Source organism: Ovis canadensis, chromosome 12, assembly GCF_042477335.2.
Source record: "Ovis canadensis isolate MfBH-ARS-UI-01 breed Bighorn chromosome 12, ARS-UI_OviCan_v2, whole genome shotgun sequence".
NCBI classification, from domain to species: domain Eukaryota; kingdom Metazoa; phylum Chordata; class Mammalia; order Artiodactyla; family Bovidae; genus Ovis; species Ovis canadensis.
Window position 1 is genome coordinate 72077472 of NC_091256.1, and position 18236 is coordinate 72095707.

The 18236-nt window shown below is 33.5% G+C and overlaps 1 protein-coding gene across 9 annotated transcripts in view; it reads left to right on the forward strand.

Moving 5' to 3' along the window:
* The window catches only part of CEP350 (centrosomal protein 350), a 156372-nt gene that overhangs the window by 102792 nt on the left and 35344 nt on the right, over nucleotides 1–18236 (forward strand). For 5 of the 9 annotated variants that reach the window (XM_069546189.1, XM_069546193.1, XM_069546188.1 and 2 more), the window contains 4 exons: nucleotides 1186–1332; nucleotides 3365–3522; nucleotides 10455–10577; nucleotides 11691–11890. In XM_069546189.1, coding sequence (XP_069402290.1) covers nucleotides 1186–1332; nucleotides 3365–3522; nucleotides 10455–10577; nucleotides 11691–11890 — 628 coding nt within the window. The remainder of the gene's footprint in view (nucleotides 1–1185; nucleotides 1333–3364; nucleotides 3523–10454; nucleotides 10578–11690; nucleotides 11891–18236) is intronic. The other 4 variants (XM_069546196.1, XM_069546194.1, XM_069546195.1 and 1 more) reach the window with 1 other exon arrangement.

Genomic DNA, 18236 nt, shown 5'->3' on the forward strand with positions numbered 1-18236 from the left:
ACTGGTGTTATCTGTAATGTTTTAGTTCTTTATAAAATTTAAGACTAAGAGGAAATATGACAGAATATTAACAGGTGTTAATTTGGAAATTAGATGTTTATTGTGTACTTTCCTGCATTTTCAGATAGTTTCAAAATTTTTCAAACATGATTTAAAGAAATTATAATAAGTTATTCACATCTTTATTATGCTTACTTTATTGATGAGAAAACAGATTACAAGAAATTTATGATAAAAAAAGGATAATTGTTAAATTTTAATGATATTAATGGTGAAGTGTGTCATCTTTTGTGCACTGTTAGCAACAGAAACGGAGAAGGCAGTGGCAGCCCACTCCAGTACTCCTGCCTGGAAAATCCCATGCACAGAGGAACCTGGTGGGCTACAATCCACGGGGTTGCTAAGAGTCGAGCACAACTGAGCGACTTCACTTTCACTTTTCACTTTCATGCATTGGAGAAGGAAATGGCAACCCACTCCAGTGTTCTTGCCTGGAGAATCCCAGGGACAGGGGAGCCTGGTGGGCTGCCGTCTCTGGGGTCACACAGAGTTGGACACGACTGAGGCGACTTAGCAGCAGCAGCAGCAACAGAAAATAATATCCTGTGTGGAGAATGTTTGATGCAATGTTGTCTTAGGTGTTTTCTGTTGGCATTTTATGTGGAGAAAATTCTTTTCTGAAAGCAATTGTAAAAACTGTTCTGAGGGCCATAAAATGATTCATTCTCTTTGACTTGTTTGTCCTACTTTTTGGAATCTCTCCTAAAGAACTAGCCCATGGTATGAAACAATTATAGGCATTAAAGCATTATTTTGGATGGAGTTTACAATAGAATAATGATTATATTAATTACTTTACATGATATGCAGTTATTAAATAACTGTAAAGATTGAAAGGCACTATGGAAAAATGTGAAAGGTATGTTAAGTTTTAGAAGGGGATATGAAATTATCACTCTGTTGTGGTTATAATTACTTAAATTAAGGATTAAATCATGTTAAATTATTTTACAGTGATAGAGATTTTTCCTCCTTCACTACTAAAAATTTTTCAGTGTTATTTTATCTTGAAGTTCTTTATGTATGTAGTTTCGTATATGTGATGATTGGATTTTCTTTTCAAAATATTAGGTTGAATTTGTCTTCTCCAAATTTTGAACCCTGTCCTAAATCTTTAAACCTTAGGCAGAAATTAAACGTCTTCAAGAAGCCAATAAGGCAGCTCGGAAGGAAAGACAGCTGATTCTTAAACAGCAGGAGGAGATAGAAAGGATCCGACAGACCACCATAAAACTGCAGGAGAAGCTGAAGTCTGCAGGGGAGAATAAACTGGTAAACTACATGAAATTCTTGTGTGTTTTCTGCCTCATGTTGCTTGCTAACACCTAACTCTGCCTCCTTACATGATGGATGTGTATTCATCCCAACACTGTGATATAGTAATGCACCAGGATAAAGTTGTATATATGTGCCTTTATATAAAATGAGAGTTCTAATTTTATTTTCCCCATGGATTATTCTTTTGAATGGGACACATAAGTCATATATTAGTTTCAAAATGTTTTCCACCATTTATAAACTCAGTTGGGATAAAGAGCTTTGCTTTTTGCTGATCAATCCAAATATATTCTTCAGAATTAATGGGAGGAATTAATTTTTTTGCTCTTTATGTGATACCTCTTTCAGCTGTCTCATGTCTTATATAATGATACAAGGCTAAAGGAGATATTCAGACAAAAACAAAATTGGACTTATTCTGAAATATTGTAGTGTCAGTGTAGTGTTGGAAGATTCAGACTGTGTAGAAATATAGTTAAATAATACTTTAATATTCACTGGTTTGATTTTTAAAATACACTTTAAAGTTTGAAGCAATCTCAAATTTATAGAAAGTTTCAAACACTAAAAAAAGCTCTGATTTTCTGAGCAAGAATTATGTTGCTAAAAAATTAATATTGACACATTACTACCATTTAATCTGCAAACACTACTCAAGTTTCTCCAGTTGTCACAATAGTGTTCCTTATTTCAAAAGGTGAGTTCAGAAGCACATATTGTATTTAGTTTTCATTTATCTTTAGTCTCTTTCAGTCTGGAAAGTTTCCTTGATTCTCATGACCTTCACATTTTGGAAGATTACAGGCCAGATACTTTGTAGAATGGTCAAGTTGGGTTTGTCTGAGGCTTCCTCATAATTAGATTCAGTTTATGCATCTTTGGCAGGAATATCACAGATGTGATGGTGTGTTCTTCTCTGCGTTTGATCTGGTGGTACCTGATTTTGATATATCTCATTACTGATGTGTGTGCATACATGTTCGGTCGCTCCGACTCTTTGTGACCCCGTGTCCTGTAGCCTGCCAGCCTTCTTTGCTCGTGGAATTTTCCAGGCAAGAATACTGGAATGGGTTGATGTTGACTCAATCATAAAGGGAAAGAGGGTAACTATACAGTGAAGGTAGCATCTACCATATTTCACTGTATAGTTACCCTCTTTCCCTTTGTGATTAATAAGTACTTTGCGTGATGGTATTTTGAGACTACATTAATTCCTGTTCTTCATCAGAGTTAAATTTCTTCTTTTATTTATGTCAGTATGGACTCACGGATTCCTATTTTACTCAGCATTAAAATCTGTTACTATCACTATTTATTGTGATGCTCAGTTTTTTTTTAAGTTGGGCCATTCGGAGCCTCTTAAGCAGTTTTCTGTGTCCTTTTGACATGTATTCATCAGTCTTTGAGCACTTTCTTACTTTCTGAAACAAGATGTTTCAGTCATTTTTTACTTTTCCTGCCTCAACCTTGGTTTCAGCTGTTTCTCCAAAGAGGATACTTATTTAGAAATGAAGATCTGGTGCTAGGCATGCTCAGTGCTATTCAGGTTTTGTTCCTCCTTGGAGAAGGCAATGGCACCCGACTCCAGTACTCTTGCCCGGAAAATCCCATGGATGGAGGAGCCTGGTAGGCTGTAGTCCATGGGGTCGCTAAGAGTCGGGCACGACTGAGCAACTTCACTTTCACTTTTCACTTTCATGATTAGAGAAGGAAATGGCAACCCACTCCAGTGTTCTTGCCTGGAGAATCCCAGGGACGGTGGAGCCTGGTGGGCTGCCCTCTGTGGGGTCACACAGAGTCGGACACGACTGAAGTGACTTAGCAGTAAGCAACAAATCTAGGGACTGTGTTAGGACATATATATACATTTTACTTGTGCAGTATAATTTTGCCCTTTAAGTAATACCTTAATTTCAGCTATTTTACAAATACTGTTTAGAGGATAAATTAATTTTGAGATGACAGTGTTTAAATTAGTTTGAGATCTTAAATTCCAGTGTAACATTTGACCCCTTTTTGTTTGCAGGAGTCTCATAGTGATGATGATACAAAAGACAGTAAAGCAGCCAGTCCTGTTCCAACTGACTTGGAGACCCGCAGTCCTTCCCCTATTTCAATCTCCAGCAGTGAAACAAGCAGCATTATGCAGAAACTGAAGAAAATGAGAAGCCGCATGGATGAAAAGTAATTCATTTTTTAAAGTATCTCGTTTATGCTGGAAGTAGTAGCAACAAATAATATTTTTAATGTACTTCATTAGATTAGATGGATACAACATAATATTTTATGGCTTCAGCTGCATTTTAGTAGATTAAGTCATCCTGGAAGTCAATTAACTATAGACCTTATTTATAAAACAAATTTTCTCTTTTTAAAATACAGCCAGGTTTCTTATTTTAAAACTAAAGTAGTATTTGCAGATATACCCATGATAATGTTTTCTCCTTGCTTTTATTAAAAGTTATGAGTAAGTGTGAAATTTTTATCTTCTCTGAAATGTGAGGACATCTCCACTAACTTGGGAAAACAATTCAGTGGTATAGCTTGAGATTTTATCCTGTGACTCTGACAACTCTCAGGCTTACGCAAGTAGAAGAGTGAACTCTTAAACTCGTGAGTGATTCTCAGTTGCTCAATTGAACCATAAAGTCTGAAATTCTCCTAGGATGTTGAATGATTTGGCTATCTACCATTCTTCTAAAATATTTCTAAGGATTATTTTTTAAAGACTCTTGGAGAAAGCTACTACTACTTGGATATGCCAGCTTTGACCATATCAAGATATTTACCTGACAGTTTACTTTTTTGCATGTACATTTAATTAAATATACTTATAAAGTAGCTGCTTGTAGACTATTTTCTACCTTCTTTAAATATGGAAGAAAGGTCCTTTAAAATTTTTGTTGATTGCTATTTTATGTTAGCAGTTTGGGCCACAGATTGAACTTAAATTGTACCTTGATATCCTTTGGCAGTATACTACGCATCACCAAATTTAATGTTCTGTGTTTCTATGTGATATTAGCCTATGATTTAGGTTCTGAACAGTCAAGCAGTTCTAAGTCAAATCTTACTCACTGTAAGTACAGTGTTGTACACTGGCACTTTATTGCTCAATTGAAATTGCATTTCAGTAACTTAAAATTGGCATTTCACAACTTAAAAGTATCTAAATTGATTATGAAAATAAGTTTAAAAAATAAACATAAATTTTAAAAAAGTATAAGGGAGTGAATACTGAATATTTACATATTTTATAAGAATGCCTTTTCTAAGATTTCCATGGACTAGACCAGTTAAGACATATTCAAGTAGGAATTCTTTCTTCCTTTCCTGACAAACTTTCCAGTAGCCTATGTGGGCATACTATATTGCTCCAGGGATCTTTAATTCAGAATAATCTATCTCAAATTTTCGTAACTGATTAAACATTTTCTATCTGCCTCGTAAATGCCTTTGGGTCATAAGTGTTGGAGGAAAAATAGCTTCACGGGAAATTTCTTCATTGATTTCTTGCTTGTCTATACCAGTAAAATCTTCATTACTGGTCTCTGTGAATAATATTCTAATAATTTTAATCACATCTGTGGAAGGAAATACTTATTCTGCTTTTAAGATTAGTCAGTTTATGTGGTGTTTATTTCCAATTTTGTTAAAATTTTAAAAATCCTAAATAACAAATTAAAAGTTGAATATATTGACTTTGTTCTAAGTTTTGTTATTTTCCAGAGCCCAAAATATTAAACACCTAGAATTTTTTGAAACATTGCTCTCCCTTCCTTTGTCAACTACTGCAATAAATTTTTGAGAAATTTGTCAAAGAGAATAGGCCTTAAGGCATTCAGTGACTTCTTGATTTATCATTTGAAACAATACTTTTGTGTTTATGGGAGGGAAGGAGTAAAGACAGCAAAGAAATTAGTTTTAATGTTCAGAAGATGATGCTGAAATATGAGGATGAACAGGAGTATTTTTCAAAACTAGCAGTGCATTAAAAAGGGAGGTTATTGTTATGTGATTTTTTTTTTAAATCTCTGGAACAATGTACAGTTGATCCTTGAACAGTGAGGGACAGAAGGATTAGGAATGTTAACCATCTACATGGTTGAAAATTCACCTATAACTTCTATGATCAATTCAGTTCAGTCGCTCAGTCGTGTCCCAACTCTTTGTAACCCCATGGACTGCAGCATGCCAGGCCTCCCTGTCCGTCACCACCTCCTGGAGCTTGCTCAGACTCATGTCCATCGTGTCAGTGATGCCATTCAACCATCTCATCCTCCTCTGTTGCCCCCTTCTCCTCCTCCCTTCAGTCTTTCCCAGCATCAGGGTCTTTTCCAGTGAGTCAGCTCTTTACATCAAGTGGCCAAAGTACTGGAGTTTCAGCTTCAGCATCAGTCCTTCCAATGAATATTCAAGACTGATTTCCTTTAGGATTGGCTGGTTTGATCTCCTTTCAATCCAAGGGACTCTCAAGAGTCTTCTCCAACACCACAGTTTAAAAGCAGCAATTCTTTGGTGCTCAGCTTTGTTTATGGTCCAACTCTGACATCCATGCATGACTACTAGAAAAACCATAGCTTTGACTATACACACCTTTGTCGACAAAGTCGTGTCTGTGCTTTTTAATATTTGTGATTCCTCCATATACATGGTTCCTCTGTATCTGCAGTTGTACATCTTCAGATTCAGCCAACCACAGTCATGCAGTACTGCAGTATTTATTGAAAAAAAATCCACATGTAGGTAGACCTATGGAGTTCAGACCCCTACTGTAATGTGAAAACTAATTTTTGAATACTGTTCAGATTACCAAAACTTGAGAGTTCAATCTCTTTCAACAATATTGGGATGTCAGCTCAATAAATAGAATGAGTTAATTTTGTAGTCATTTGCTACAGTAAATAACTAATGACAAAATCATTTAAGCCTTTGCTACTAAGTACTATTATTTGTTTTGTAGATTGGAAAAGGCAGTCTTCCAAGAGATTACTATTTTATTATTATAAAATACCTGTCAGAAAATAGTCAACCTTCTCGATAAGTTAAGATAACTTTGGGAGGAACTTTTTCATTATGTATTACTGCTTATTGTTAACTCTTTGAACTTTGTTCTGTGATAAATATTTTTTCTGAAATGTTGAAACTCTTCTTGGCTACAATTAAAGATTTCCTTCATTAATGTTTCCCTGAAACAATAATACCTTTGTTAAAATTTCTAATCTGTGGCTTTTCTTGACCTATTTAACAAGTTGACATTTTAGAAATAATTTCCATTTCTCAATATAGTGAAAAGCAAAAGAAATTTAAACTATGGAAAAAGTTAGTTACAATAAAAATATCAGTATGTTTGCAAAAGCCACACTGTTTAGACCTCAGTTTTTTAATAATTATTGGTAAATGAAATCTGAGTTTTGTTTACTGCTGTGAGGGGAATTATTTACAGTATAAACTTGTGAAACAGATACTCATGGGGAAAAAACCATGCATTTGACTTCCTGTTAAGTTGACAGATCTGTTTTAGGAAAATTATTTACTGAGCAAATGAAACACTGAAAGAATGATGTTATCTTCCTCATTAAGTGTTAAAATAGGACATAGTGCACTTTTTCTTTCATTTGTTAACAGCAGCTTGTTCTTTATTTATTAATTGTATGCTTATTCTCTCAGCAATTATTTACTGAGAATTGTGTGAATATAGTAGGTTTTGAGGAACATGAAGATGAATCAAACATAAACCCTGCTCTTGAAAAGCTTACTGTTGAGATAGAAAAAAGAATAAATATCAGATTCCTTTAGTAAAGTATATAAAACTCTAATGCTAAGAAAACTCAGAAGAAGACATTTTTACTAAAAAGAGTATATATCACAGAGATTTTCTTGATGAGTGTTCAAAATTAAATACTTTGGATTTGCACTATTCCATTAAATAAGACATTTTAATTAAAATTTTAAACACTATTAAATATCATTGTCTAAATTAGATATACAGTTTTTTTAGAGAAAGTTCTAGACTAAATGTAGTGGATGAATAAATCCTGATAGTCTAATAATATGCTCTTTTTTTCCTTTACTTCCTAGATTAAGGATAATGTGCCTGTATTCATTTATTTAAGTACAGTATATGCAGATTATTAAACAATTCAATAGATTTTGCTGTAGGAAAAATAGACTGTGTTTTCTTTTATGTCAGTACTATCCATATGCTCATTTATCTTTTTTGAATATCATTAGAAATGAGAGAATTGATTCATTTTAAAATTAAGAGCACAGTTTCATTTTTACCTGTAACAATATAGAATGAAAGAATTGTTTAGATCCAGAAAAAATTTAAAATAATTTAAGATGTTAGGTTTTATATGTTGTTTAATAGCTTTCAGAATCAGATGACTTTAGAACTGAAAGTTTTATTTAAAATTTAGATCATAATTCTTCTCTTTCAAATTGTAACGTAGTTTCAGAATCCGTTGGAATACAATGCACTATTAGCTCAGTGGGAAAAAAGGCTTCTCATATTACATGGTCTAGCAATGTGTTGACTTATGTATTTTTCAAAAAATGTGAGAAGGTACTTAAATGAAGAAAGAATCATAAAATGTTGAAACTAGGGAATTTTAGGGAAGTTGTCTATTACAGTCTCTTGGTTCTACAGGGTGAAATTGAGGCCAATAGAGATTGAGTGCCTTGCCCTAGGTCACACAGGTAGCAAATGGCAGAGCTCGAACTAGAACCCTGCCCTGTGGACTTCAGCCAGCTACAGTGAAAATTGAGTTAGCATATCTGTTTTCAATTTTGTAACTTTATTTTTAACTTAAAGTTGTCTTAGTAGAAATTAATCTTCTAAAAAGTATTTATTGAAGCTGGGCAAGTGCTCAGTGGCTGATTACCAAGGTTCAATAGCTGCATGGCTGAAATGTTAGAGTTTAACATTTTGACTTTCTTTTGAATTTCTTAGGCTTAAGCATTGTAGGAACACTATTTCCATACTAGATTAAATCTGTCATTTGTCTCATTCTCATCCAGTGTTCTGTAACCACCAGAGGCCTTGTTGAGGAATGCCTAGACAACAGCATAAGGTGTATCAGTAGCATTTTCTATGAGTATAGGCATTTGTGTCTCCATCATTCATAATTTTGTCTTACTTGTGCAGCATCATGAAGGATTTTTAACTCTAGTGTGAAGTATTACTGCTTTTATCTCAATTTTAATCAACTTTTGGAGGACCCTCTTGAATTCTAGAATATATGTATATTAAGTAAGGAACATGTTTGTGGGAAGAAATTCTAGCTTTAAACTTTTCTTAATACTATCTCTTATACTGCTTTCTTTTTTTAGCATTTCTATTGTTGTTCATTTCTACCCTAGAGCTTTTGAATATGCTTTAATCTTTGTAAAAGAGAAGTAAATGATTAGTATTTGTTCTAAGAGAGAAAGTTATTATTCTCTATATTGAATTGGACAAAAACATTTAATATGTTTTTTTTTTTTTTACAGTTTATTTCACATGTTCCAATATTCTACTTTTTCTACTAGGTCATGCATGCATTTAGCTGTTATATACTTAAGAGGGTGGGTGATATTTGAATGTTACGAATAGAATTTTTGAATCTTTTTTGAAGTACATTTGTTTTTGCATAATATTTTGATAATTGGCATCAAAATAAGCTTATTATACATTCATAAAGAGGGGCAAGGAAGAGTGCAGTGTCTTATTGAAAGTTGGTAAAATTGTTTTTCCTTGCACTTCGGTGCAGAAAATCAAGGCAATCCAGAAACAATAGAGAGAAGGAGGGAGAGAGAAAGAAAGTGAATATTAAGTTGTATGTGGGGAAACAGACTTGAAATCATCTATACGTGTAGTTATCTAAAGATATACATGTAGTCAAGATTCTTCATACTTTCTAAATTCCAAATGAGTGACTGGATTCATACCTAGATTTTCTCACATCTGTGACTTACTGATAGATTATTCCTTGCTCTTCCAAGGCAATAAGTGTTGGCCTTGATCTACAAGTTACTGTGTGCATGTGAGCAGGAGCATGCTCTGTCAAAGAGAATTAACCTTTTTAAACCTATTACTAGACTTATGTATCCTTTCATATATACAATGATTTATTTAAAAATTTTTTAAAAAGAGAAACTAGTGCTTTTTTCCTACTTTTAAAAGTTTAACATATGGAATTTCTTACTACTTTTAACCTTATGATTGATTGAACTGTCCACAGCATGATTTTTTTTTTTCTTTTAAACTACTGGTAGTATTTACTGGAACTAGCTTAGTTTATTCTCTCTTTTTTGGGGTGGGGGAGCCACACCGTGTGGCTTGCAGGATGTTACTTCACCGACCAGGGATCGAACCTGGGCCATTGCAGTGAAGCAATGAAAGCATTGAGTCCTAATCACTGGATTCCCAGGGAATTCCTACTTAGTTTATTCATAATTATGTACCCTAATGTTTTATAGAACGGGTATTCCAGTATTATTGTTTAAATGGGCCTTTGTTAAATATAAAGCAAGATAGTTCCACTAGGTCCAGTTAGCAGTAAGTTTTATGTTGTAGATATGAACAAGATATCTTTATTATAAATTAATTTTCTAAACTATTTTCAAGCTAGATTATGGTGAGTTAAGTAAGGCAAATGTAGTGCTTTTTAAATTTAAATTCAAGTTTAAAATATATGATAAGACACAGGTACAAAATTTACTTGTTTAAGATTACATGTATGAAAAAAAAAAAAGATTACATGTATGTATAGAATTGCTATGAGGTTCATGGCCGTAATTGTTGTACTCTATGTTAAAGCTTATGAGAAAAAAACTTACTTAGCTTCACACTCCTCATTACTTTACTCACAAATAAATTTACCTGAAAGTATAGATGATGGTTAAGCAACATCTGAGAAGAAAGGCATGTATATTCAGAAATCATTGGTAAGATCTATAAAAGCAAATGTTTTATATGTCACACAAAGTATAACACTTGCTTTAACCAAGTGGCTTATAATGTTGTTCAGGAAGCATATTTAAAGTTCTGTGCTCAGCTCTTATGCTTTCCCTTTCTCATTCTTTCTACGTCTTGATCTCTTGGTTTTAAAATCTTCCTCCTTATTTTGTAGACACTGCTCTCCTGTTCACTACTTCTTCTCTGTCTTTACGTCTCATCACTGGGCCTCTCTCAGTGTCTGTTTTCCCAACCTTCATCCCAAATTCCAGCTGTATATCTACAACCAGTTGGTCAGGTAACTTTGCACCTTTTTCAGTGCACTCTTTGATAGAGCATGCTCTGTTCTTTTTGCTTGTTTTTATTGCTTTTTTTTTTTTCTTTCTTTTTCCTAACAGCCTAGGGGCCTCTTGTCAAATGTCCTATAGATTTTACCTTTTTGTTCCCAAAATTATTTGACATGCTGATTGTTCAAAAAGTAGAGTGACAGTTCTTGTGCTTTTTATCAAGTGTGTGTTGGATATGTGAATGCCTTTTTGTTGATTAGCTACCACTACAGATCTAACACTTGTAATATGAGCAGCCCACTTTTTATTTAGCTATGGCATCTACATTTGAGGAGAGCTTAATAGAAGCTTTTTAACTTCTCAAATAACATTTCCTAAATCAATGCTATTCTCTAACCCTTTGGAGCCAAGATCTGTTAGGCTATCTAATTTCAGAGATTGGGTTAAATTGAGAAGTTTGAGGATTTGGTGCATCCTTATTTTTTACTCAAGTAAATAAATAGTTATGTTTTATGTGTAAGGCATCTGACTGTGGTGCTTATTGTTTCTCTCCATGAAAAACAGATATAGATTATCACTTGACATGGCATCTCCCAGGTAATGCTTCACTATACCTGAAGCAAAAGCAGACTGAATTTGAAATAAAGGTCAAAAAGGGACAAGAATATGTTTTTTGTTTGCTTGCTTGCTTGGGATTTTGGGGGTTTTTGTTGTTGTTGTTTTGGTCTTTATTGTTTTGAGTGTGTGTGTTTTTTGGTCTGAGCCTTCAGAATAAATTCTTTATACCTTCTGTTATGAAAAAAGAATCACCTATGAAGAATGAATATAAAAGTACTATCAGTCATGGTTGGCTGAATATTCTGAAAAAATTTTTTTCTGAATTTACCACTGTTTTTCCTTTGCTAATCTTCCAAACAGTTAACTACAAGTAGAACATAAATTCTCTCATTTCCTGAATAAGATCACTTACAAAGCTTCTGTTCTCTCAAAAACTGTTTTCAGAGGAATATTATGAATGTCCTGTTGTTATATAGTTTATTGATAATATAATGAGTAATAATCCGCTTTAAGTGATTTCTGCTTATAAATTTGTTTTCTCACTATTCTTCATGGTGCGACCATAGGTTTCTGACAAAACGAGAGCAAAAACTGATGCAGCGGCGACAACATGCAGAAGAGCTGTTAGAGTGGAAGCGACGTTTAGATGCAGAGGAAGCAGAAATTCGTCAAATGGAAAAACAAGCTTTGGCTGCCTGGGACAAAGAATTGATAAAACCTAAAACTCCTAAGAAAGAGCTGGAGGACCAGAGAGCTGAACAGAAAGGTAATAAATACTAACTGTCCAGACTACATTCTAAAGCCTGACATAAATGAAAGATTTACTTCATTATCTTAAAAAATATGAATGATTAAGGGTAAAGAAGGTGATATAAACATATATGCTTCAGAATTGGAAAGATAAGAAAATATGGTAAATACTTTTATGCTGATATACTTGAAAACTTAGAACAAATGGGTAAATTCCATGAAATGGAAATAGGTTATTCTAGGACCAAGTAGGGTTTAACACATACTAAAATTGATAATGTGGTAAAAGATTAAAGGAGAAAAAAATACATATATCTCAAAGATTCAGAAAAAAAAACGCTTAATAAAATCTAAAACATTTGTAATAAATCTCAAATCAAATCAGCAATACAAGGAAACTTTCTTTACCCAATATAGGTTATTTATCAACAAAAACAAAAAACCAAACCTTTAACAGACTTCATATTTTAATGATAAAACTTAGAAACTTTTCCCTTTGAATTTGTAGATCAAAGTTGCTTATTTTCACCTGTAGAATGAAAGGAAGAAGCAAAACTCTCATTATTGCAGATGAGAGGGCTATGCACATAGAAAACCCAGCATTTACGTGTCAGTTATTAGAATTAAAAAGGGATAGAAAGTTGCTGGATATACAATCCACAAATAAAACTCAATTGCATGTCTATAGATAAGCAGAAATCTGTTAGAAAAATCTAATTTTTAAAAGAGATGCCATTTATAAATTCTAAAAAGTATACAAGATCTTTATGGAGAAAAATTTAGAATTTTCTTAGGAAACATTAGTGAAGACCAAAATAAATAGAACTTTTCCATAGTCATGACAGATTCAGTATCATAAAGATGTTAATTCTCTATGAATTTAATGATAGATTCAAGACAATTTAAAGCAGAAGCCTAGCAAGACTTCTTGGCAAGGTTTGGCAGCTCCTTTTAAATTTTATATGAAAAAGCAAAGGACTAAAACACAATGCAAGAACTTAGCAGTTCTAAAAGTCTTGAAACTGGTAAGTTCTTGCATTGTGTTTTAGTCCTTTGCTTTTTCATATAAATTTTAAAAGGAGCTGTGCAAAGAAATCTTGATAGGCTTCTAATTTTTGTTATCAGAGATAGACAAATAGACTGTTAAACAAATAGCCCAGAAAAAGACCTGTGAGTAAATGAAAGTTGATTTCTGACACAGATAACTCAGGAGACTAGTGAAGAAAGGCGTGAATCTCCAATAAATTTTGTCAGAAGTGAAAATAAAGTTGGGTCCCTACCTGACAATATGAAAAGATCTATCTCTAGTTGGGGAGAAGAGTATAAATGTTAAATTTAAGCTGTAAAACTTTTAGAAGACAATATAAAAGGATATCTTTATGACATCAAGGGGCTGGAAAGATTTCTTTCACATTATATAAGACAAAAATCATAAAAGGAAAGATATATAAATTTGACTTTAATAAATTATTTGTTTATTAATACACCATAAAGTAAAACAACGTATTTGCAGCATATACAACAGACAAAGGAATAGTATCAAAAATATATAGGCAACTCCTGTGAATCAATAATAAGTGGCAGCCACATTTAAAAAATAGGCAAAAGAGCATATGGTTCACAAATAAGAAACTCTATAAACAGTCAATAAACATATGGAAAGATGTTCAACTTCATTAGTAATCAGAGCATAAAATCTTAAATACCATTGCATGCCAATGTTCATTTCCTAGGGCTGTCCTAACAAACTACCACAAATTTGGTGGGGGGTTCTTGTTGGTTGCTCACTTCTGGAGGCCAGAAGTACAAAATCAGGGTGTTGGCAGTACTGTGTGCCCCCTCTGAAGGGTCCAGGACACAGTTCTTTCTTTCGTCTCCCAGCTTCTGGTGGCATGCTACAGGCATTCCTTGTGTCTGCTTTTAACTCAGTCTCAAATAGTCTTCTCCTCTGTCTTTCTCCTCTTCTGACTCATGAGGAAACTTGTCATTGAATTTAAGGCCTACCCAGATAATCCCAGATGATTCATCATGAGATCCTTAATTTTGTTACATCTACAGACCTTTTTTCCAAATAAGATTGTATTCACAGGTTTTGGGGATTGAGACATAGACATATTTTGGGGGGAGCCATCATTCACCCCATTGAAAACACCCATCAAACCTGTTGGTTTGTAGGTGGAACAAAGAACTGCTGATGTAAGTGTTAATTGTTAAACCTACTTTGAAAAACAGGTTGAAAGGTGAGGCATTAAAAATCATCAATAAAATAATAAAAATAATAGAGCCAGGTACGTATGCCCTGTAATTCAGCAATTCTGTTGCCAAGTATAAATCCTAAAGTATGGTCCTTGGTCTCTGAGATCCTTTCAGAAGGTCTGAATAATACTGACATGTTGTTTGCCTTTTTTACTGTGTCAGCATTACACTGATAGTGTAAAAATAATGGTGGGTAAAATTGCTGATGTGTTAATATGAATCAAGGCAGTAGAGCCAAATCACATAGTGGTTGTCGTACTGTTCACAACCCTGTACTCACAGTAGAAACATGCCATTCTTACATTTTATGTAATTTTAAATATTTGTATAATTAATTTAAATATTAATTATTGAATCTCAACTTTGCATACATATCTTTTTAATATTCTGTGTGACCAAATAGAAAATATTCATAAAGCACTTGTGTTTGCCAAAGCATGACGTTTATCTTGAAGAAAAGCTAGTTATTTGATGTGCAAGCTGAACTAGCCATTTTTTTTCATGTGGTACCATGTTTACTTAAATGACCAACAAACTGTGGTTATTCACTCTTGAGTATTTATAAGCAATTTTTCAGAAATAAATGAAGCAGCTCTGACTTTTCAAGAAAAACAACTGATAGTGTTTATTGTTGATAATAAAATTAAAACTTTCAAGTGAAGATTAGGGTTTTAGCAATGCTATTTCCCCTGTTGTGAGCTTGACTGCTTTCCAGACTTTTCTGGTATGAGTGATGATATCAGTCAAAGTCATCTTTTCATATTGTGTGATAAAATGTGCGAATATTTGAAAAGATCTTCCTAATAACTCAGTGAACCAATATTTTCCAAATGACCAGTGAGGATTAGAAAATCATGTATGGGTAAAAGATCCTATTAAGGTGAAAGATCGGACTATAGATTTTAATGTAACATTATGAAAAGTTCACTGATAATGGTGTAAGATTTCACATTACAGCTAACATTTAAGAAACTAATTGTCCACCTTTGGTGTGACATTAAAAAAGGATATCCAATTACCTGTAAATACTGTTAAAATACTCTTCCTTTTTCTTATTATGTATCATTTGTGTGAAGCCAGATTTTCTGCATACGCTTCAGCCAAATTAACACATAACCACAGATTGCATACAGAAGTAAATATCAGAATCCACCTGTCTTCTGTTAAGCCAGCCATTAAAGATTTTATTTTACTGTGTTAATAAAAGTTTCTCTCCATTCAACTAAACTTGATTTTTTCAAAAAAAGTACTGTGTTGAATTTTAGAAAATGTAATTTATGTTAACACATAAAGGCTTATTACTCTTATTTTTTAATAAATTAAAATTTTTATGGATCTTAATTTCTGTTATGGTAAATACTGATAGATATAACTGTGTCTATAACTACATAAACTTAAGTTTTGGGGATCTTCAGTACTTTTACAGAGTATAAAGTGGTCCTTAGACCAAAGTGTTTGGGAACTGCTGTCTTATAGCATTGTTTTTCAAGTTCTGGTTTGTCCCATTAGAGATGCATAAAATCTGTTTAGTGGATTATAGTCAGCATTGTTTAAAATTGAAATAGAATAGAAAATATCATTATGTCATACATAGTAAGGATAAATACTATGATAAAGGTAAAAAAATCTTAAAACCACTGCTGTAGAGAACTTTTACATAGATAATAAATGGATATAAATAAAGCTATCTATAAATACTGATATTATAGAGATATACATATAGATATCTATAAGTATTTATCTCTACTAGGAGATATATGTGACATTGTTCATAACAGCAGTATTTGAAATGCCAGGGGAAAAAAAGGAAACCACCCACATTAAATAGGAAAATGGATTAATAAATTGTGGTATATTTACATGTTATGCTCAGTAAAGATGAAAAAATTACAGTATACAAGTCAACATATAAGAATCTCAAATCACAGAAGACTGTAAGCAGTTTGATTTCTTTTATAGAAAATTAAAAGCAAACAAAACTAAACGGTATGTTGTTTAGCTATACATACCAAGTGATACATAGAGCTAATGATCCAGTGAATGCGGTTCATCTGTAGTGTTCCTCTTTATCCTTAGCGATTTTTATTTAGTTTCTTCAGTAAAGGCTTACTTCCGTGTCAGTTTCCACATCCTCATTCTGTAGCCTCAAATTATGCTAGACTTGTCCATCTTGAAAGGAGATTTAAGAGGACCTAGTAAACAGATTCAGTTTCTCAGGTTTCATCATTGGCTGTAATAGAAGTAGAAAACATTTCCAACTATGTCTAGAGGGCAAATCAAGACTAGTTGTTGTTATTCAAACCTCCATCTGTCAGGAACTGTTGACCTATATGATCATGGAAAGTGTTACTGGGTAAATGTGATAAAGACAATTTCAATCTCACCAAATATTGCTTAGGAGTAGTGTAGTTAATGAGCTAAATGACGTAAGTAAAAGAAAAACTAAGAAAAAGAATTGTGTTTACCCATTAGGGCACATTGTTGGAATAACTGAAGTTTACTAAGACCAAGCAGAAAAATTACTTTCTGAAGACCATGTAGTGGTTAATAAAATTTTGAGTTGACTGGAAAGCCAGCTCTACACTGAGCTTCTAGAGGAAGCTCTAAAACCACAGCAGAGAACTGGCTTGATGAGAAGACTGCTCTAGCAGCTACTCACCAGAGCACTAAAGAAAACTACTGTTTTTGTCATTCCCCATTCATGCCACTTCTGCACCACTTTGCAACCTCTGAAAAATCCACTGTCACTACCAAAAGCCACCTAAAGTAGAGTCCACATGGAGCCTTCCTTTTCACATTATTCACTTTTGTAATGAGGTCTTCTACTGGGACACCTAGTTTCAATGCCCAAGTTCCAGTGCCCAGCAAGGAAGCTGCCAATTGGCTTTTCTGGGTTCTGTCTTGGGTGACAAGGAACTCGTGTGGCAGGAAATCATCAAATAATCAATGAGGGATTAAAAGTAAGCTTGGGGTCCAAGAAATCTGACAGGTGTCCATCATTAAGGAGTATATCTTTCTTTCATAAAACATTATAAAATATTATTCAGAGAAGAGCTCTTGGGACTTTTTTCCAAAGCCTGATTTTTTAAATGGCTGTTGAGCACTTGAAATTTAGCTGGTAGAACTGAGAAATTGAACTTAATTGCTATATAAGTGGCAACATGAGGCTGATGGCTACCATATTGGACAACACCTACAGATTAAACATTTTACAGAGTTTCAGTGTTTTTCTGCTATAGTCCATATTTCTTTGAAAGTATCAAAATGTTGCTAGACTCCTATTGAAATATAACTCTTCAAAAGTCAGCAATACAGTGAAGTACACACTCACATCTATTAGGAAAGCTATTCTCAAAAAAAAAAAAATGTTGACAAGGATTTGGAGAAATTGGAACCTGTGTGCAATGCTGATGGGAATGTAAAATAGTTCTAACTATTATGGAAATAGTATATCAGTGCCTCAAAAAACTAAAAATAGAATTACTGTATTCCACTTTTGGGTTTATATATATATATATATATATATATATATATATATATATATATACACACCAAAAAGAATTGAAACCAACTTTTCAAAGAGCTGTTTGTACTCCCATGTTTTAGCAGCATTATTCACAATAGCCAAAAGATGAAGTTCTATCAACAAATAAATAGATAAAATATGGTATATACAGGCAGTTTATTAACTGTAATTTTGTAAATGTTTATTAAAGTAAAACATTTTGGGGGGTATAGGTATTTCTTTTGTTGGGCTTCCCTGGTGGCTCAGTGGTAAAGGATTTGACTGCCAGTAGGAGATATGGGTTCAATCCCCAGGTCAGGAGGATCCCCTGAAGAAGGAAATGGAAACCCATTCCAGTATTCTTGCCTGGGAAATCCCATGAACAGAAGAGCCTGACAGGCTACAGTCCAAGGGGTCGCAAGAAGTCTGACACAACTGAGCACATGGTGATAATAATAGTAACTGATACCTAATTTTATCAATATTGAGCCAAAATATAACTTAATCCTTGTGGGGCATTATAGCCATGGTGACAGAATGAAAGCAGTGTACATTCTTAAGATTATACAAGTATAATGTCAAGAATTTTCTGTTTACTGTC